This window comes from Aquila chrysaetos, chromosome 25, assembly GCF_900496995.4.
Source record: "Aquila chrysaetos chrysaetos chromosome 25, bAquChr1.4, whole genome shotgun sequence".
NCBI classification, from domain to species: Eukaryota; Metazoa; Chordata; class Aves; order Accipitriformes; family Accipitridae; genus Aquila; species Aquila chrysaetos.
The window spans coordinates 13,209,368-13,230,217 of NC_044028.1; the positions used below are offsets into that span (position 1 = coordinate 13,209,368).

General features: G+C 35.9%; 1 protein-coding gene across 6 annotated transcripts in view; it reads left to right on the plus strand.

Annotated features, from left to right (window-relative positions):
- GRIN2A (glutamate ionotropic receptor NMDA type subunit 2A) overlaps positions 1-20,850 on the plus strand; it is a 197,431-nt gene that overhangs the window by 127,744 nt on the left and 48,837 nt on the right. For all 6 annotated transcript variants that reach the window (XM_030002000.2, XM_030001999.2, XM_030001998.2 and 3 more), the window contains 5 exons: positions 6,940-7,145; positions 8,600-8,768; positions 8,893-9,046; positions 13,754-13,879; positions 16,423-16,652. In XM_030002000.2, coding sequence (XP_029857860.1) covers positions 6,940-7,145; positions 8,600-8,768; positions 8,893-9,046; positions 13,754-13,879; positions 16,423-16,652 — 885 coding nt within the window. The remainder of the gene's footprint in view (positions 1-6,939; positions 7,146-8,599; positions 8,769-8,892; positions 9,047-13,753; positions 13,880-16,422; positions 16,653-20,850) is intronic.

Here is a 20,850-nt window from a genome sequence, read left to right on the forward strand (position 1 = left end):
CGACACAAAGGTTAGCAGCAGAAGGTATACAACAGATGCTGTTTCTGGAGGAAGGATTTTGGTCTTGTGCTATGCTCTGCAGCAGCCTGTTATTGCTAACCCAACAAACTCAATTTATGCTTTCTAGTTATTGACTTAAAGCTTGCCAGAGTAGCTCTTCCTTGTAAGTGGAAAAGTGTGATGAAATAAAAGTAATAAATAGTTTTCTATAAAGCAAGATGAGTTAGCTTTTGCATTTGCTCAGCATTATTTCCTTCACTGAAGTGAGACAGCTTAAAAAGTATGTTTGCAATATCATAGAATCATAAAATGGTTTGGGTTGGAAGGGACCTTAAAGATCATTTGGTTCCAACCCCCCTGCCATGGGCAGGGACACCTTCCACTAGACCGGGTTGCTCAAAGCCCCATCCAACCTGGCCTTGAACACTGCCAGCGATATGTGCGTGTGTTTAATGTAGAAAGAACGTCCCTGAAAATTCTTCTCTTTTCAAAGGTTTAGTCAGGTAGTCCTGGCCGTGCATTTAGTATCCATGTTGTCGTGTAACATTTTTTCTTACAAAAGGATGATGACTGTGTATTGCGTACAGTTCCCATCTGCTGGGAAGAGGGTGATAGGACTGAGTTATTTGTTTGTTTTCTGTGAGAAATGCCGGTGTGACAGACTTTCTTTTCGTGCCAGCATTGGCACTCAAGGGAGAACATACTCTGCTCTTTCCTCTCTCTGCTCAGGATCTGGCCTTGCTCTTTTTCTCTGATTCGATGGTCTCTGTGAGGGTGTGTGATTAGGATTATGTCAATCATCCTCATATAATTTAGAGACTGCTTTAGGGTGCAGCGGGAGAGGGATCTCCATGAGGTATGGCAATGATTACTTTGCAAGTTGTCTGTCTTTCTTAGGCTAGCTGTATTTATCTAGCTGTTACACAGAAACACACCAAATACTTTTTTATCACCCTCCTTGGGTGCAATCTTCAAAAGAAAAATGGGCATGCATGAGGTGGTCAAACCGTGTGTGTAATGCAGTGAATTTGTAAGGTGCTTTAGACAACAGTGGATGAGATGAGGACCCTAAGATTGCTAATTCAGTCTGACATCAAACAAGCTCTTCTCTGCTCTTAGCTATTTCCTGCTTTCCTTCCTGTATCCTGTAGAGATTAAACCAAAGGGAATATTCCAGACTGCATATGAAGCTGGAGAAAACAGGAAAGAATATATAAGTTCAAAAGAAATACAATGGCGTATGTACCATGGCGAGTCCGTACTTGAAGCTGAGTTTTGCACCTACAATAGTGAATCGAGGGTTTGATTTGCTATTGAAACTGTATTTTTTATAAGAGTCCTGGCCTTTTGGCCATAAATGAGGATTTTTATAATTCGGGCCAGGATCTTTCCCCCAGATTATTCTGTTGCCCTTTTTTTCAAGTGAGGGCCATCTTCTGTATTTCTCTGGGATCAAGGCCACATCATTATCAAACTAGGAATGACAGAAATTTATCATAAATCTCTGGATATTTTGTGGCATTTCCACACAGTAGAGTAAAAGTATTTGCATGCAGTTTTTGACAATTCCGTAATGGAGCTTGTCTGCGGTTTTTGAGCATTATCCTCAGCTTGAATTTTCTTTTTAAAAAAATGTTTATTTTACAAATACACACTACTGCATTTATTACTTTAAAATCTTTCTTAATGCAGTTTCACCTTCCCCCTCCATTTTTGAATCTAGCAACACAGATATTCCATTGTCTGTTGAGAATAAGCTCATTTTCACTTTTAATTTCTCTAGTAATATTATTTGGATTCTTAGGAGGTCTAAGCAGGAGAGCTCTCTTTCTAGACACACTTTTGTGCTCTTTGCACTCTAAGCATGCTATTCTCTTCTCCATTGCTCAACTTGCTATAGACTGTAACTAAATGTAGTTAATTGGGTTTAAGGTTGGAGCATAAATCAAATTTTCAGACCTCTCTTTGAACTATTCAGTAGTTCATCTTTCAGGTTGCATAATCCAGAAGTCCAAACATTCCTCCTGTACTTTATTTAATGGTCTATTAAATGGCTGTCATTCTAAAAAAGTCATGTTACCTAAATGAAAAAGAGATTTTACAGCACACATTTTTCAAAAATAGCTATATTTTTCCCGTGTTCTGTGTGTGCCTAGAGGTGCTGAGGAAATAATTCCTCAGCACATGAGACTTTGAAACAGCAAATGGTTGCAGGTGAAGATGACTTCGTGTTACACCAAAATGGGAATTGATAGGGATCTTAAATATTCTTAATCTTCCAGGAAAGAGGAAAGGAATAGGTGAGGAAAGGAATGCAGGCAAGACTGAGCAAACTGCCCTGATTTATCTACAGCTAAATTTCCTGTCATTAGGGATTGGCTACACCAAGTGTAAATGTTTTACCTTATATTGGCTTCATTTTAAATTCAGGATGGCTGGGCCTGCCACACCATCTCAAATACGTGAGATTCTTCTTGATGCAGTTGGAATGTGTCTCTGGCTGCCTGCTATTAATGAGCTGTGCTTTCAGCTAAGTTCTCTGGGGCAGCAGTCTTGCTTCCATGAGCTAGGCGAAATGATTATCCTGACCAACACAAAGTTTTGAAATCTTAAAAATGTTTCCATTCTGTTTCAGAGAAAAAAAGTTAAAATTTCAAATTCTATGAATCAGTAACCTAAACAAAACAAAACAATACAATAGATTGGAGTAGTTGAAATTCTTTCACCTCAAATTTATCTCTACATATTCTGATAAATTAGCATGTATTTCTAGCTAGCATATCCAGAACTATAAATGCAATGTCTTTATTAAAACATCTTTATTTCTGTTTACAAGCTGTTTCAAATGGTGGGTTTATGTTTTGAACAGTAAAAAGCCCACTTTCTGAACTGTTTTCTTTCAAGAAATTAGGACAACAGAAATTATCTTCAGAAAACTTCTCTTCTACCCATCTCCCACCCTATCAAAATGTAATTTTGGCAATCTGGCAGGCCTGTGCAGTATTTTAACTCCCTGTTGTCCTCTGGGTGCCCTTTTCCAAGCAGTGATGGCTTGAAGACTGAGGAGGTAAGAAAAAGCTTCTGAATGGCAAAGAGTTCCCCTGAGATTGATCATGTATAAGGAGGAAGTTTTAGGCTGCAGAAGGAAAAAATAAGATAGTAAGTCTTCACTGCAGGGATAACATTTCCAGAGCAGAGGCAGTGAGTTTCTATCCTACATGTGAGTTTACCACTATTTTATTTTTGTGGACCTGTTAGTCTTTGATAGACTGGCTGTGAAAATTGTTTATGGTCTCTGCTAAGAGTATGTAAAGTTAGTTCACTGCTGTTCCCTATTGGAGGTTTGTAGTTTCACCTGAAAATTAATGTGTTCTAGTGTTCAAATAATTTGTCATTAAAATTAGAAAATGTTGCATAAAGAATATCTGTATGACGGATACCAGTATTAGTAGGTAAGCATGGTAATTTAAACACAGACCCCTTCTACCTCAAATCTAGGTGCTTGGACTTGGTCAGAGGATGCCACGTTTAGTTCATTTCATCAGTAGCTATAATGGTCACAAAGCACACTGAAAATGAGTGCTGCAAAACACTGGAGGCAATTGAATTTTGAAGCTGTCCAGGTTGGTAAACTATTTCACTGTAAAGTGGTTTATTCAAATATCACCGTTGACTCCTACTGAGAGCAGCAACTGAACTTTTCATATTCTACTTTTCATATTTTATGTATGAACTTTTTCCTATTCCACAGCATTTATAATGACCTTCACAGGTGAAAGCAGGACTTGGCATGCTTTTTTTAACTCAGACATTTTGCTTTGTTGTCATAGGTAAGCCATTTCGACAGTCAGTGTTGAATAAGGACTTAACATTTGGGTTTGCACGCAAATTCTTACACTTCTTAAGCAGACCTCTCTATAATGTTCTGAAATACGATGAGCATGTGTAGTTGTTATAACCTGTTGGTTTTTTCCCCAAAGCATTTGCAGGTTTTAAAGGCATTCGAAACAGATATTGGCTGGATCTAATACTAGATCTGACTTTGATAAGTGACATAAATGCTGATCCTGCAGGACACCTACATATGGATGCAATTTCATAAATTCTCTTTATTCAACAGCTTTTCTGTGTCATTTCAACCCTTCACCCTGTAAAAAAGGGATGCTATCAATTGCACAAGGATGTTAAAAGAACTAAATAATATATGAAGATACAAAACATTGTGTAAATAATTAATACCATTCATATTCTTAATAATGATGTTATAATTAGTTCTGCACAAGCTAAAAGGCTTCTAATACAAATATAAAAATCCTCCATATTTTGACTATGTTTTAATTGTATAAAACTAAATTCTTATCCTCCACTTAAAATAAATGAAAAAGTGTTTTGATCATTCAAAACTGTAGTAGAATGATAGAAGTGTAACATGTAATTCTCAACGGTATAGCTATTTTAAAATCAAAATACCAAATAAAAATCGAAACAGTTCACTTGTGAGGCCAGCATCAGCAGCAGAGCAAATCCTGTGCCTGTGCTAACCATTTATTAATTAGAACAAACAAATGCAACAGAAACATTTCCCAAACAAAAGGACTGACCTACAGGCTCTTTCTAATTATTACCCTTCCTCATTTGCCATTGTTAGCCCACCAGCAAGGATTTTCAGAGCTTTTCTGCCTTTTGCTTTTCTACCGTTCTTCATGACATTGATATCTTTCTCTTGTACTTTTTTTCATTGTGCTTTCTGACACTGTGGGTACTCATTATACTGGTGGTAGCAGGGTCACCTGCAATGGACGTGCTATTTGTGCACCGTATAAAGACCAGATGAAGTCACTGTGACACCCTGGGACTGCAGCAGTACACCTCTTTGGACAGAGAAGTAGGGATGCCCCTAAGGCCCAAGACAAGGTTTTAATTTTGAATTATTTTTTAAAAATAAGGTTACAAGGAGTGAATATTGAGATAAATCCATGGAAGGCAACAGATAAAAAGTGTTGGACCTAACTTTAGAGATTTGCTCAACACATAACACTTCCATACAGATACAACTGTCAAAAGAAATTAGCATTTCCCCAAATTCAGCTGTTTAAAAATATGTGCTTCAGGATTAGGCAGATCTGCCTTCTCCCAGAATCCTGTATCGAGTGATTTAGAAAGGCAGGTGCTGTTACTGCTATAGTCCTGAACACACAAATGCAACTGAGCCTCAGCCATGTTTCATTTCTTCTTGCTGGTTGGAACAGGCAGAAGGTCGGGCACATTTTCCACTTCTGAAATTCATCGTATAACTTGGCACATTTCCTGTTTGACTGAACTACTGAGCTGGCTGGAAATCTCCCCATTCCAGATGGCCAACTTCATGGCGTACTTAGGACATAGATATGACCGACACCGTGTAAGCTAACATAAACCAGCACAGACTCTGCTGTGAATGCAATTATATACCACAACTTGACAATTAAACTATTTTTGCAATATAGCTGCCTCATACAGAGCTGAACAGATTTATTTCCCTGTATATGAAATAGTTTTTCTCACAAAGGCTTCATCCAGTGTGTTTTGGTTAAATTTCATACTAGAACTGTACATATATATCCTGTGCCCAGTTCCCATTGATTTAGGTGTGAATTCTTAATTCCCTGAAGATATTTTGCATTTCCTAATTTAAGTGTATAGAGATTTGGCATTTCTGCCTCCTACATTAAAGTTCAGCAAAACATCTTGACTTATAAACAGGATGGAAAGGAAACTGCAAAGGGCATGTGCTTATATGCTTCCCTAAATAGGAATGGATATAAATCATGTTCTTTGGGAGTTTTTGTGATTAATTTTAAAGTCTTTAGAAGACAGAAGGTAGGTGACAAGTTTTTTGCAGGTTTTTTTAGGACCTGAGTGTCTCATTGTACTGTTAATTCCCACCATTTTCCTTGCAAAACAAATATTTTAGCAGTCTCATGATTATGTTATAATTTGTTTAGCTTAAGCGACTGAAGAATTATTAAAATGCATTAGGTTATAAATTTTGTGGATTGCTAGCTCATTTATATTATCTGTCATCGCTACTTGGATAAAACATCCAATTAGATTTATGGATACAAAGTAGTTAAACACAACCTGAGGAAGAAAATGCTAGAGTTTTCAAAATATTTAAATCATATGCCCCTTTCTGGTGTTCTGGAAGTAGAAAGAAATGTAGGTTAATTTAGAAGGGATATTTTATAATAGTAAATAAATAGACAATTTTAATGTAAAGTGGGGTATGCTTTCTTAAACTACCCCAGCAGTTGGCATTAACTAAAGCAGAATAAAATACATTATTTCTAATAAGAGCTAAATCATGCACAATAGAACATGTGTTTACTAAAAACATGGTTTGGCCTTGCTCAGGTGCGATGGAACCCTAGGTAAAGGCTTTCACAATGGCTTTTCAAACTATAACAATAGGAGAGTCTTCTCTTTGAGAAGATACTGACATGATATTATGATATTTTTGTTATCAGTCTGATGTGTATGTGTGGGTTAGTTTTCTTTTTCCTTTTTTTTTTTTTTTCTTTTTTGAAAACTGTTTTCTTATTACTGCAAATTGGTCCTGATTCCAAATCTGGTTGCTGTTCTGGCTCAAATGGAAATGATGCATGTCAAATGTCACTGCAGCTGTAGCCAGGTGGTAGATGGTGTTAACTGATGTCATCCAGTCTTTATAAAGCTGTTATCTCTTAAAATAACGTTACCTCGTTTGTCTTTACCACAGTGCATTTTCTCACTTCATGCAATTACTAAAAAGTTCTAAAGTAATTTTGATAACAAAAACCCAAGACAGCTGTCTTTGCAATGTAATTTCCTGTACCTGTATCCCAGCACATTTAATATTAGATGTCATTTGTCAGAAACAAGCAAGCATATATCAGCAGCCTGTGTGTCTTGGCATTTCAGGTGGGGAAATGGGAGAACAACTCACTGAGCCTGAAATACTCTGTCTGGCCAAGGTACAGCTCTTTTGCAGACAGTGACCCAGATGATAATCATTTGAGTATTGTCACCCTGGAGGAGGCTCCCTTTGTCATTGTTGAGGATGTGGATCCTTTGATGGAAAGTTGCCAAAAAAACACCGTGCCATGTCGTAAATTTGTCAAAATTAAGTAAGTAAATACACAGCATTCCTTTCTTTTTTTTTTTTTTGAGTGCAAAATATATTCCCCTATTTTCTCATTCTTTCCCTTTTTTCTTTCATTGTATAATTGTTTTCAGATACTTTGCTGTTCTTTTCCTCTTGCTTCCTGTCTTTGCTTTTCCTTCTGTATTTCATTTCCTCTTTCTTTTTACCTTTCCCACATGGTATGCTCTTGTTTGCACATCTTCCTTTTTAATAAGTTGAAAGGTTCTGGTTATATATATGTAAGTCACATTGAATTAACAGCAGCGTAGTAAGCTTATAGTAAATTCAAAGTCAACTAGAATTAGCCGTTTGCAGTCACATGAAAGAAGATTGCGTTCTAAAATAAGATTGTTTTAATGAGTTCTCTTTGCATTGTTTCCAGTTATGTTGAAATATGCCTGTTTAAATTAGTCTTTAACAATTTGAGAATGTCTTCTATTGAAAATGTATGTTTGTGCTGAAATTTGATACAGGATAAACTACTCCAGCAAAAATACCATTGTGACATACCGTCTAGAGAAAAGTCCTCTGCTTTGATTGCTCTGTAACTTTGGAGCAGTTGTTAGAAATCAGTGGAAAATTTCTCATTGTGCATTTATCAGTGTTGTTTCATTCTGTGCTTCAGTCTACATATTTATGAACTGAATATAACAACAACATTTTTTTACTAAGCAGATGTTAGGGAATATAATGCATGTTTCTGAAGATTTCCAGAGACTGCTAAATGGTTGTGCACATGCTTCCTGAAGTCCAGAGAAACATGTTTTTTGACATAACTGTACTTAGTCAAGTTCCAAACTAGTTTTATTTTAATTTTTAATTCTTTCAAAGGCTGTAAAATATTGCCTTGGCTTCTGAAGATGCTTATACTAAAAAGTTCTAGAGGTCGTGCAATGAACATTTCAGAAAAAAAAATAAAGGGAAAGCCCTCATCTTTGCACTCAAAGGTGGCCTGAAATTCACCTTCTCAAAGTGCAGAAAAAGGTGCGGCATCCATTTTCAGTATGGTGAACTGCTGTGCCTTTGTATACCTTATGTGTTGGGAAGTTCTCTAATAACTAAATGACACGTAGTCTTATGTCTTGAGAGTCAAAGTAATAAATGTTTAATCTAAGCCTAAAAGAAAGATTGGTAAGAGGAGACTGTATGTCTTGATGGAGAAGTGAAGTGCAGTAGGCTGGATACTGCAGCAGAAAGCATGTCATACAAGGTCTACCATTATCTTCTATTTATCTCTCATCACGCAACTGCATTATGATTAGTAAGAGCTACAAACACCATATAAAGCATACTGTGGATTATTTCTCCATCGATTCAGAAAAACATGGTCACTCACAAGTATGACAAGATGTTGTTTCACAGTATGCTGAATCTTGCTGTTGTGGTTCTTCTGTTTTTCCCAGTAGAAATGTTTATGTCTGTCTTCTCTGTTGACAGCAACTCAACTAATGAGGGAACTAATGTAAAGAAGTGCTGCAAAGGATTCTGCATTGATATCCTGAAGAAGTTGTCTAAAACCGTCAAGTTCACATATGACCTGTATTTGGTGACTAATGGGAAACATGGCAAAAAAGTCAATAATGTGTGGAATGGAATGATTGGTGAAGTAAGTTCTGTTAGGTAAAAGAGCTCTTAAGTAAGAACTTAGCAATGTTTGGTTTTAATTCTTTTGGAGAAATGAGGTATTCTCTACTGAGTAATATTGGTGGTGTCTTCTCTTTGTGGATCAGGTGGTATATCATCGTGCAGTTATGGCTGTGGGGTCTCTCACTATTAATGAAGAGCGCTCTGAAGTGGTTGACTTTTCAGTGCCATTTGTTGAGACTGGGATTAGTGTCATGGTGTCACGGAGCAATGGCACAGTTTCACCATCTGCTTTTCTAGGTATGATTCTCCAATCCATCCAGATCATTTAATTGCATTTCTGTAGAGTTGGGTAGGTTTCGCTGTTCGTTAAGCTATATAGTGCATTGACGTGCTTCTGTCAAGTTTTGAATTTTACATTAGGAAGTTTGTGCCATGTTGACGTGCTGATTAACATGGTTATTAGCACATGAAGATAGTGCTGTTGGTTTCAGATGCGGTGAGTGAAAACCAATGATAGTGATTTCAGTATGAAAAAGAATCCCCCAAAATTTTCAGTTCAGAAAATTACTTCCTCAAAAATGCTTCTTTACAAAGTAATTTATGCTTGTTTAGCCCATTATAAATGATTTCATATCTTTTAAACATTCACATTCACAAAATAATTAAACCCCCCCTTGTAGAATAGCTAAGAAAAAGAGACTTCCTTATGATTAGAAGAGATCTGACAGCTAATTTGATAACAGTTACCTCTGGCTTCTGAAGACCATTCTACTGCACTAGAGAGCTTCTGAGTGTTTTCTCCATTCATGCAGTTGAACAGTGGAGTTGTGATGATGCAGTTGAACAGTGGAGATATAGCAAAGAAATGAAAGGCTGGGCAGAAAGGAGCTGGGTTATAAAGAAACAGACTTTGGTCTTCTTTCCTTGTTTGCTTCTAGTTTCAATTATTCATTTCTCCTTTCATTATTTCCCTCTCCTTCTTTTTTAGTGCTTATTGTTTATTTCTGTATTGGGTGGTTAGCCTGAATTTACCTGAAGCTGAAAAGAGAATGAGCCATGAGTTGGATCAAAAGTGCCCGGAATGCTGTTATGTTCCTCATAGTGTATTTGGGCCCAGTATTTTTTAAAGACATTTTGCACAGGAAAATAGTGCAAGGGACACTAAAATCATTTAAACAAACAAACAAACAAAAATCATTATTTTCCAGGTATTTTACAGAACAGTTTAGTATGTTCAAGTCCATTGGGTGATCAGTGATGCCATTGTTGCATCACTGATTGTATGGTTTCTTTTTAGATTGCTAAGTGTAAGTTCTTCACTTCCACTGAAATTGCTTGTAGCCATCGAGGAGTAGATTGTTGCTGTAGTATCAGCTACAAGTGGGCAAATAATTGGGTTTTCTTGCTCAAGAATCATCATTTAGACACAGAGCTTATTTCTCGTACCTGTTCCATAAAGGCATATTACAGAGATGATGCAAATAAATATAACACAGTGAGTAATCAAATAACTTCCCAAACACGGTGGTACCTAAGCATATTTTGTTGGTGGTTAATATTTTTGTTTAATGAATGAAAGACTTTTTAATGAAATTATAAGAGGCTGTACTTTTAATGAAATATTCAGATAGTGTCTTTTAATTTTTATAAGTCATTGACTTGTAAAGTTAATTCATTTTTAAAACTGCAGTTGCAGCATGTTGAAAGTATCATTTGAAATGTAAGTACTGGAGTGTTTTCTAAATGTGCTGCAAGTGCAGTTGATTTTTACTATGGACTCTACTTACCTCTTAAAAACCTGCTTACAGCTACCATCAAAAGAGAGGCTGGTTTTGCATTTTGTGCAATAACATAGTTATTAGATTTCTAAAATGCATTTAATGTTATTGGTTTAGTTGGACATACGTATAATTCAAAAAGCAAAAATAACCCCTTCTTATAAAGCTCTATAGAATAGCATTCCTTTTGAAGAAATCTGATTTACTGCACCAATAAATCAAGTCTGTGCTCTCAGAACTATGTTCTGGTTTTTTAGATGTAGATGAAATTGCCACTTTACTGGAATTGACTGTGTATTTCAATAAGGTGTGCATAGTAGTAAAATGCTTTGCCATGCAAAGTACTGTCAGGCAGATAACTGAATTTATTCACAGACTGATGTTTCAGTTAAAGTGAATGTCTAAGAATAGAGTCATCTTACATAATTCTTTGAAAAGATTTTTTTAAAAATCTGTCAAATACAATATTATTTTTTAAAACAGCACTTGATTACGGTTTATGAAATATCTGCTTTTGTGATTTGTTACTTCAATGTAGACAAGTACAGGATTTTGTCTGAGCTAGATTTTCCATTCAGTGGTTGTGTCCAATAGATCTAAGTAACTGATGGGCTGACGGCCTCTTCCTCATTATCTGCTGTGTTCTGATTCTGATGTGGGTGTCTCCTTCAAATGAGAATTTTATCCACATTAAAACATTATCGTATCATACTAAAATTAAATTTATATATGCTAGATCCACAAATAGATTTTTTTAAAGATTCTGTGGAGAATTGATTCAACTTTATTTAAACAAATAGAATAAGGGAAACCTCAAATCCAAATTTCTATATTTTTAAGAGTGAAAGAGTTCATAGGTGAGGTCAGTTTTCTTTTCTAGAGGCATTGATGCAATAGGAAATCTATGCCCCTATTTATTTTATGTATTGTTGATGTATTGGTTTTGGTGGTGGGAGGTAAAACTCCAAGTTAGTGGAGTAAGACATCTTTTTCATTGCTCAATATTCTCCATTGCCAGTCATTTGAAACATACACTGGCAAGTCATATATTAATATTTTTCTGCCATATCACAGCTTTACTGAAAATTCTTATAAAACCTGCTGCTTGCCTGAGGGAAGTTCTCTTTCTGTCCTTTGAGAATAAAGAACAGTGCTGAATGTGTAATTTGATCTCTAATATGACAGGAAGATTGACTTTGTTATTCAATTGATTTTGTACTTGTTCAATCTTACTGCTTGCTATTCTAAATAGCTTTTTAGTTTCCTATTGCTTCTTTTAATCCTCCACCTCATTACCAGACTGCTTAAATTATTAAAGAGCATTCTGCTTAAACTATTGTTTATAGCTCACTTTTTCACATCGGCTTGTTTTGCCCTTTGCCTTATTTAGATTTTGTCAAATTACCATTGCTGTTTCTACACTGTTGCTTTTGATGAGACTTTTATCAGCCTTGCTTTCTTCTAGGAGAATGCTGTCAAAATTGTATGATAGTTTTATGTGAATTCCAATTTAATTCAGTTAATATGTGAATTCATAGAATATTTGTTATTAACTGTATTTGGCTGCATAATGTCCTTTACCTGCCTGCACCAGAACAGATCTTTCTCTGCCTTTTAAGAATTCTGTTATTTTGCTAACTTACGATTCTCTTCCAAACAAATAATTATAGTAATTGAGACAACTTCATAACCTCTCTTAAAAATAAAATAATTTAAAAAAAATTACTGTTCCTTAACCTTATCTTAAAAACAGAAAGAGAACAGTTTGGCTTACAATTTCCCTGCTTTACCTTTTTAGTTCACATCCAAAATCACCAGTGGGGCTATTTGGAATTTGGTCTTTTTTTGGTTCCAAATTTCTGAAAAAATTGTAGCAAAGGCAAATGATCTCATGAGATTTCCATGCTTGGGCTGAAATGATTACACTTCATTCTAGTTCTGGGTGAATCATTCCTGCTAACTCAGGCAAGGTTCAGATTGGGCTATTGGGCTCAGCACACCTCAACTCTCACTCGAAGTCATTTCATGCAATGATGGAAGAATTTTCAGTGGTTCAAATTTTAATTTAAATTCAAAGAATGAAAAAGTTAGGATGGAGGAACCTCTTGGGCTTTCAAAAAAAGGCAAAGCATTGAAACACACTAATTTCTTGTCATTTCAAGTGCTACTTGATTCTGTCCTAATTTGAAATAGTATACTAAGGTTTTTTTCTCACACTTCAGAGCATTCTCACACTTGCATTATCTACCAAAATTAGGATACAAAATGTCTCCAAATAAGCTGACCTGATAAAGAGATATTACTTTGCTATACAAAACCTTTCTTACATATATCCTTATACCATGACAGCTACTACATGGACTCCTGAAATGATAGAGAATTTGTGATTGGGCAAGATGATATGTAAGAATTTTTTGTTATCACATACTATTACCATATCCAATCCTTTCAAAAAGTTGGTGCTTAGTCTGGTATTTGAAACTGCTTTTAGTTTTCTGTTCCAACCTACTTCTTTTACTTAATCACAGTTTTTCTGTCTTTCAAACTGACATTCAGTTTTCCATAAAAACCTTTTGATTTCAGAAATTTGCTCCCAGATGAGAATGAGACTTTCAAAAGGATGTGTTTGCAATTGGTAAAAAAAACATCTTCATTGCAGATAGATGAAAGTAAACACAGAGAGAAAAAAATTCCGAAACAGAAAAATTTAGTTTGAATGCAAGTATTTAGCTTTTTTTCCCTGACACTTTTTGTTGGATAGAAAAAGAGAGAGAAGTCTACTTCACTGAATTACCAAATGTATTAAACATATGCTTAATTGCTTTTGCTCTGCAGAAACACAGTCATAATGGTTGGACCATTCTGTTGATAAATGCATATAACATAGGATAAATAGAAATGGGCTACCTGATTATAGACTGAATAAGCAGCGAGTCAAACCAATTATTTGCCACTCAGTGTCAGTGAAGGCTTTGTTGAAGAAAAGTGTGCAGCCTTTGGTTTTGAATTGCGACTTACATTTAAGATTTTGACTTTAGGAATTTTGCATATATAAACTAACAGCAGGTCTTTATATATTGCTACTTAGTTACTTGCTAGCACTTTGGTTGGTAAATGCTAATTTAAAGAAAGCTGCTGGGCTTGACTAGCTGAAGACATTAGAATTCTTGTGCTGAAATTGGTTTAATGAACTGTGTTTCTGTTTCTCTTGTCTGTTTTGCTGCAGAGCCTTTTAGTGCTTCTGTCTGGGTGATGATGTTTGTGATGCTTCTCATTGTGTCTGCCATGGCTGTCTTTATATTTGAGTACTTTAGTCCTGTAGGATATAACAGGAACTTAGCACAAGGGAGAGGTAAGCTTTGCATTTTACACAACCCTAAAGCTATACAAAAATCATGTATTTCCCATCCCTTGCCATCCATCTTTTAAAATACATATAACATAGGAATAAAACAGTAAAAGCAGCTATGAAACTATGTTTGCTCTTCATTTAAAATATGATTTCTTGAGGGCTTATATGCTCATGTTTGTATTCTAATTCATTGGAATAAAGACATATAGAAAGGTAAGTGATATCAGAGAGTCGTATTCAGGCAGTGTTTGGTTAGTATGCTGCATCATTTGTAGAGTGTCAGTTTAAAAAAGCATTGGAATAAATTCTACAGACTCCTGACTCCTATGAATTCACAGTTAGTTCAGAGAAAATGATCTAAACTGGTGTGGTTTGGTGGATAATCTGGAAAAATAGCAGTTTACATTGTATGTAGTTTTATATAGTCCCTGTAAAAAGTCTGATGAACTCAGCTTTGAAATGAGGCCAGTGGCAGAAGGGCATCACTTCTTTCTGTGTAGCATCCACGGTTATAGAAACTTCATTTTCAAAATTTACCAGCACAACAAATGTAATACCGAGTTTGCCTTTCTCAGTGAAAGCTGCAGTTTGTATATTATTAGCACTTTGACCTGAGAATGACGATTCCATGTATTGTGGTGCCCTCATCCTTCCCTTTCTTTACTTACAGTTGAGAGTGTAGCCTGTTTTTAATTTCTAAACCATACTTGCCTCATTTTATTACAAGAGATCTTCCAGCTTGGTGAACACAGTGCTGGAGACTATTACAAACTAATGGTTTCTTCTAGATTATGATTGGCTTGGTCCCTGAAAAGGGGGATTATTGTAATGTTCAGATGATGTTATCATTTCAATGAGATGGTTAATGTGTAACCTCTGTCCGAAATAAACACTGTGATAAGGAAGGGGATATCAAAGGTGAATATGGACACTGGGGATCTAGGGACTAGGCTGTTCTTTTCTGTGCCACCTCATGTGCTGGAATTGATTATTTAGCATACTTACGGCTAGAAAGGCATATTATGGCACTAGACCATCCTAACTTAGCTCTAGAGCCTTGCCATGAATCCAGCTGCTGTTCATTTGAAACATGGGAAGCTTAAAATAAACAGGAATCTTCTATGTAGATTACTCCTTTCCCTAGGCATTTTTGGCAGGATGAAGCTCAATGGTAATACAATCTCCAGTAGCATAAACAGAACTGTAGATTGCTTTCTTGGCATATACTTTCCTTATCATTGTTCCTCAGAAAATACATATTATCTGTGTACCAGCTCAATCTTAAATGGCTCTAGAAGGTAGTTTCATAAACCAAAAGTCAGCTCCATTGTGTTTATTTTACTGCACTCTATCTTCTTAGCATTGGTGCAGAATAGAAAGAGGATAAACTAAGATGTTGTGCTTGATTGCATTGTGAAAAGTACGCACTGTATCAGAGAGCATTTCTACTGAAACGAGAACATGCACTGAGTATACCCAATTCGGGTTTTAGTCTTTTAATAATTAAATTATTATTAAAATAAATTATAATTAAATTAATAACTAAATCTGAGTTTGTAATGTGCATCCCCTTGGATAAAGGGACAGGGCAGGAAGGAGGTAATATGACAGGTGTCTGCATCAGAGCTTATTGTCTGAATTGCTATTTAATTGAAAAATAGATACTTATAAAAAAGTCAAATGAGTCACAGTCAGGGGAGGCCTGTTTCTCTCCATTGAGGATAAAGGGCATCTAGATGAGGAGCAGTATGAGATGACTGCACTGTACTTACCTAGAGCTGGGTAAGAGCAAACTTCCCTCTATTCTCATAGGGCTCTACAAATAAGGCCTTTGAAGTGGATAATAGCATTGCTAATCCACTTCTGCCGCTCTGAGGGCATGAGGGCATCATGCTGACCGCTTCTATTTGAAGCCAGAGAACTGACTCTGAACATGTGAGATAGCCATAGTGTGGTTTGCTCTAAGTTACGTATCTATACAGGTAGCTCTTTTGTGTTGACTTACTGATTTATCCTCTGAGTGCAAAGTTGCTTAAAAGTAGGTGACATATTCCCACATTTTGATCTTCAATATGCTTACATAAAGTTAAAAAAGCATAATGTTGGAAGACTGGAGATGATAACAAATAATTTTGGTGACAAAAGTACTGGAATTGAATCATTAAGACTTAAACCCACAGTTTTCCATTTTACATGTCTGCTGGCACAGAAGACTGAAAGGGGCAATACTGTGCACATACCTTACTGCAAAAGACATACCAGTTTGCTTCTCCTTGAAACCTATGCTTTCCATTTTCATCTTAAAACTTTTGAACTAAATGCCACATAGAAAATGTTGAATTATTTTTTACAAATATGGAAATTAATGTCATTACAATAGAGAGTACCTATGGTAAATCCTGTGGTTCCATTAGGAGTACAGTGAATATGTATTGAAATATTTTTTAACCGTGTCTTCGTGAGTGATCTGTTGTTATTATGTAGGGTATCTTGGCAAGGTTTAAATTAACTGCAACTAAAATAACTGCTCTTTGCAATTACAGATCCCCATGGACCGTCCTTTACCATTGGAAAGGCAGTGTGGTTGCTCTGGGGCTTGGTATTCAACAACTCTGTGCCTGTGCAAAACCCCAAAGGGACGACAAGTAAAATTATGGTGTCGGTTTGGGCTTTCTTTGCTGTCATTTTCCTGGCTAGTTATACTGCCAATTTAGCTGCATTTATGATTCAAGAGGAGTTTGTTGACCAAGTGACTGGACTGAGTGATAAAAAGGTAGGTCTTCAGCTCAAAAGATGCCAGTGTCCATTCTTCATAATCCTTCTACGAATCTGTGCTTTGTGCTACAAAAACTCTGAGCAAGATAATAAGCTAAAACTGGATTATTTCATTCTGAGTGTAACCCTTTACTAACAAACCTAAGACCCAAAGAATGAAAATATCAGACTGTTTTCAAAGTCTTTGAGTTACCTTTGCAAAAGTAACTGCATTAATTGAAAAGTACCTTTATTTTGTGATAGAAATCAATTCCTGTTTGATTAAAAGGAATGCCTCGCCAATATACAAAAGCTTGAAAATGAAAAAGTCAGTTTGAATGCAGGGAAGGCATATTTAAAATTATTTGAACATCTCTGTGTGGAATATTAATAATATATTAACTGACAAAATATTCATAAACCCAGCAAATATCCAGTAATTATGGGAAGCTTGTTAATGCTCCTGAAAAAACGTCTTTTTGCTTTCTCTGTAGTGTGCAAGGAATTTATAGAAAGAGTTCAGATTTAAAGTGGTGCCAGCACAAATAAGCAAAGAGAAATGATAAAAAGTGATACATACTGTCTGTGGATGTTTGAATGTTTTCCTTGTATGAAATGGCAAGAGGAAATAGGAAAAAGAAACAAATAAGAAAATTGGGGGGTTTGTGTTATCACACTGAACTGAGATGTAAATTACATAGGATAAGGCACAGAATTTTGATGTGTTTGTGGAAGATGCTTTCCTAATTCAAGAACTTTCGTGAGGATTTCACTTTGAACAGTAGTCTGATAGTTCACTTAAACCCTACTTGTTTCACACAAACTGACAAATAATAAATATGCTTATTTTCCATATTGTTCTAGCTTGACTGTTCATCTTTCTTCTGCTGAAAGTATACTTCCCAGGTCTTAGTACTTTTGAATTTTAATCAATAGTCTTATAAATCAGAAACCTAGCAATTACATCTTTTTTATTTCATTTGTGTGACTGCTTTGTAATAGTGGTATTGCATGGAGGGATTGAAGTCCATTTGCAAAATTATTGTTGTGATGGATATGCCCAAAATACATGAAGGGCATGCTGTTTTCAAGTTTGTGCCCAGTTGTTTTAAAATGAAACTAAATATTGACATTAAGAAATAATATTTAAATGGAGCATAGCACAGGGGAGAACTTCACAAGGGAATTTTCTCAAAGGACAGAAAATAAAGGAAATTGTTATTCAAAAGAAGGCAGCAGCTCAGATAGCCTTGTGTCTATTTTTTGGTTTAACTGCTTTTTATGACCAGCCTTTGATTGATTGCCTGACGTATCAAACCATGAATTGCAAGCATGCCTAGAGGAAAGACAGATAAAAAGAAAGAAAAAATGATAGTAGTTTTGTTTTCATTAAGTTGTGTTCTCACAAAACCTTTGAAAGACTATGAAGACTGTTAAATATACCTCTATTTTAAGATAATATTCTTAGTAAAAGACAGATAAAAAGTATTCTTGTCTTGAGGATTAAAAAAAAAGGATTTGAGAAATGTCTTTCTCCTGTTTGTGAGAAAGTACAGAGCGTTTTCCTGGGAAGTCTCGGTTTTGGCAGGATTTGGCTTGCGCCTGGCACAGCACTCGCATTCAGGTCTGCCAGTGCACCCTTATCTTCCTCTCTTTGCTGGCTGTTTGCTTCTTTCACCTACGGGCTGGGAAAATGTCAGTATTTGTTCCGTGGCTTTTGGCTAATAACTTCCTTATTTTTCTCATTTTTCTATTCTTTCCGCTAAGTAGGATATTATTTCCACAAAAAGCAAAATAAAAATAGAAAAAGACCATCTGTTTTTGTGTGGTCTGCTGATCATTTATTTAATCTGCCACCTTTGTTTCTATTTTACAGTTCTTCAAATTTTGCCTGAGGTGTATAGAGATAAATCAGGGGACCCATGCCTTTTCTGATTAAATTAAACAAGCCAGAAGTCCAGAAAAGCAATGATCTATTTCAAAACATTTTTCTTGTCATACACAGGTTTTGCCTGCTCCACAATCCTGAGGTTTATCAGATTTTAAAAATTCAAATAATTAAGGATAATTTATGGGAATATAATCTGATTCACGTTAAATTATTTTTCTCCCCTCTTTGCCTTGTTGCTGCAATGTTGTTAGTAGGAGAACAATTCAGGAATTTGCAACAATTTTGCTGTTGTTCAGTAGAGAGCTCTGACCCTTGCTGCAAGCAAAGCCGTAATAGGCAAAGGCCAGTGAGAAAGGACAGAAGTATGGGTAAAATTAATTTTAAATAAGTAATATCTAGAAGTTCAATAAATTTTTGAAAAAGCTTCTGGGCTGGTAAATCAGTTTACTATTCTTTCCCTCTCCCCTTTTTCCTACTGCCACAACTGAAGTGTCAAGCTCTTTTGTCAATGCTCTATTGTCAATGCAATAAAGTATTCCCAGTTAGAGATACTGGGATTTCTCAGGCCAGCTCCATATGTGATAGACTATAGAGAAGAGAAGCCAGGAGAAAACTCTTCTCTCTCTGAGCGGTCATCCCTCACTCTCCCCATTCAGTATCTTCCCATTCAGGAGATGTGTTATGCTCTAGCATCTGGTTTACCAGGTTTGCTAAACACATGATAACGTGCTATTGACCCTTCCTTGCTTTAAGACCTCTTGACAGTTTCCTCAACCTTCATAATGTTGCTAATGAATTTCTGAATGCCGTGTCATCCATGTGTCACCCTGAAACACATGGCACAGCATGTACTGGAGTTATTAGGGGTGGGTGTTCATAAACTCAAATGATTCAGAAAATGAGAGGAAAATTATATTTTGACATTCTTGTGTATGTAAAAGATTTTTAAAAGCTTTGTGTTCATAAAAAGGTGCAGAAAATGAGTCCAAAAGTATCCAGCAAAGCTGGCATTTGTAGCACTTGTTACTTTTGAGACCATTTATGCCTTTTTCGTGTAATGAAAGAGAAAATATTACTGAGGGAGAGTAGGTAGCAGTGGACAGAGTTGTCTTACAAAGTGTTTGCTTGCTGTGATTCCTCCACACAGTCACATTTTAAGAAAAGTCCCATGTGTATGTGGTCTAGGGGATTCTCTTCAACATTAATAGGAAGCGCTAATTATGCCATTTACAGGTTACTTATTTTTGCAAGATTCACAGTAGGTTGTAACCTTGGCTTTATATTTTTGTGCAACAAGATGTCACAAGGTCTATAGTTACTCAGAGATATGTCTGTGTGAAAACAGAGCATGCTGAGGTCAAAGACAGCAGGGATGATGGGGTAGTTAGGGTGACCCTCTTACCCCAGTCCATCTCTCCACTTCAATATTAGACCTTTACAGTGCTTTTTGAGGGTTGTCAGGCATAGATATTGACTGCATTTCAGTAACTGATGATTATAATAATAGTCTTGGAATTACTAATAGCTATATTTTTCAAAGATCAGAAATCAGATTGTCAGTGTTTTCCATCTGGTGAGAGAAGAAAGGAGAGAGTTCAAATATGGGTGTTTTTGTATCACTCGAAACCAGCCATAATTCCTGTTAAAATCTGCATTAGCAGAGGGAGAATATTTACTATTGTCTACTATTATTTCAGTAATGTTTACCACAGTTCCTTAAAATACTCCAGAACAATAACAAACAACTGCTCTGAATACCAGGCTTTTCAGGCAAGCATGCAAATCTTTAGATTTAGTCAGTATTTAATGTTTGTGAAAGATCACTTTACTAACTTCATGAAATTGTCAGTTTTATTAAGGCATATAGGTAAAACAAAATAAAAGCAAAAGATTGGAGTTTTTATTGCCACGTGCCACAGTTCTAGCAAGTGGCAGAGCATGGGGAAACAAGAACAAATTGGTTAGTCTTCTGAATAACAGTAGATTTCTCCACAGTTATGATTCAAGCAGGGGGCTTGTTCATTCAATTTAAGGATTTTATTAATGGTTTAAAAAAATTAGCATTTCGAAAATGTCTAGGAAGAAAATTGCTTCCTAGCAGACATGATATATTTTATTTCCCATCATGGAGCTTCAAGGAAAATGAGTACATGTGAAGACTTGATCCTTTTTTCTTTCTTGTCTCATGCCTGCCACATAGATCTTTGCTGCAGTCATAGAGCCTATATGCTTCTCCAGGACATGTCAGTTCACAGAATATAAGTTTAAAATTATTGATGAGAACTTTATACATCTTAGATATGAGTGCACTGTAAAAAGATTTTAA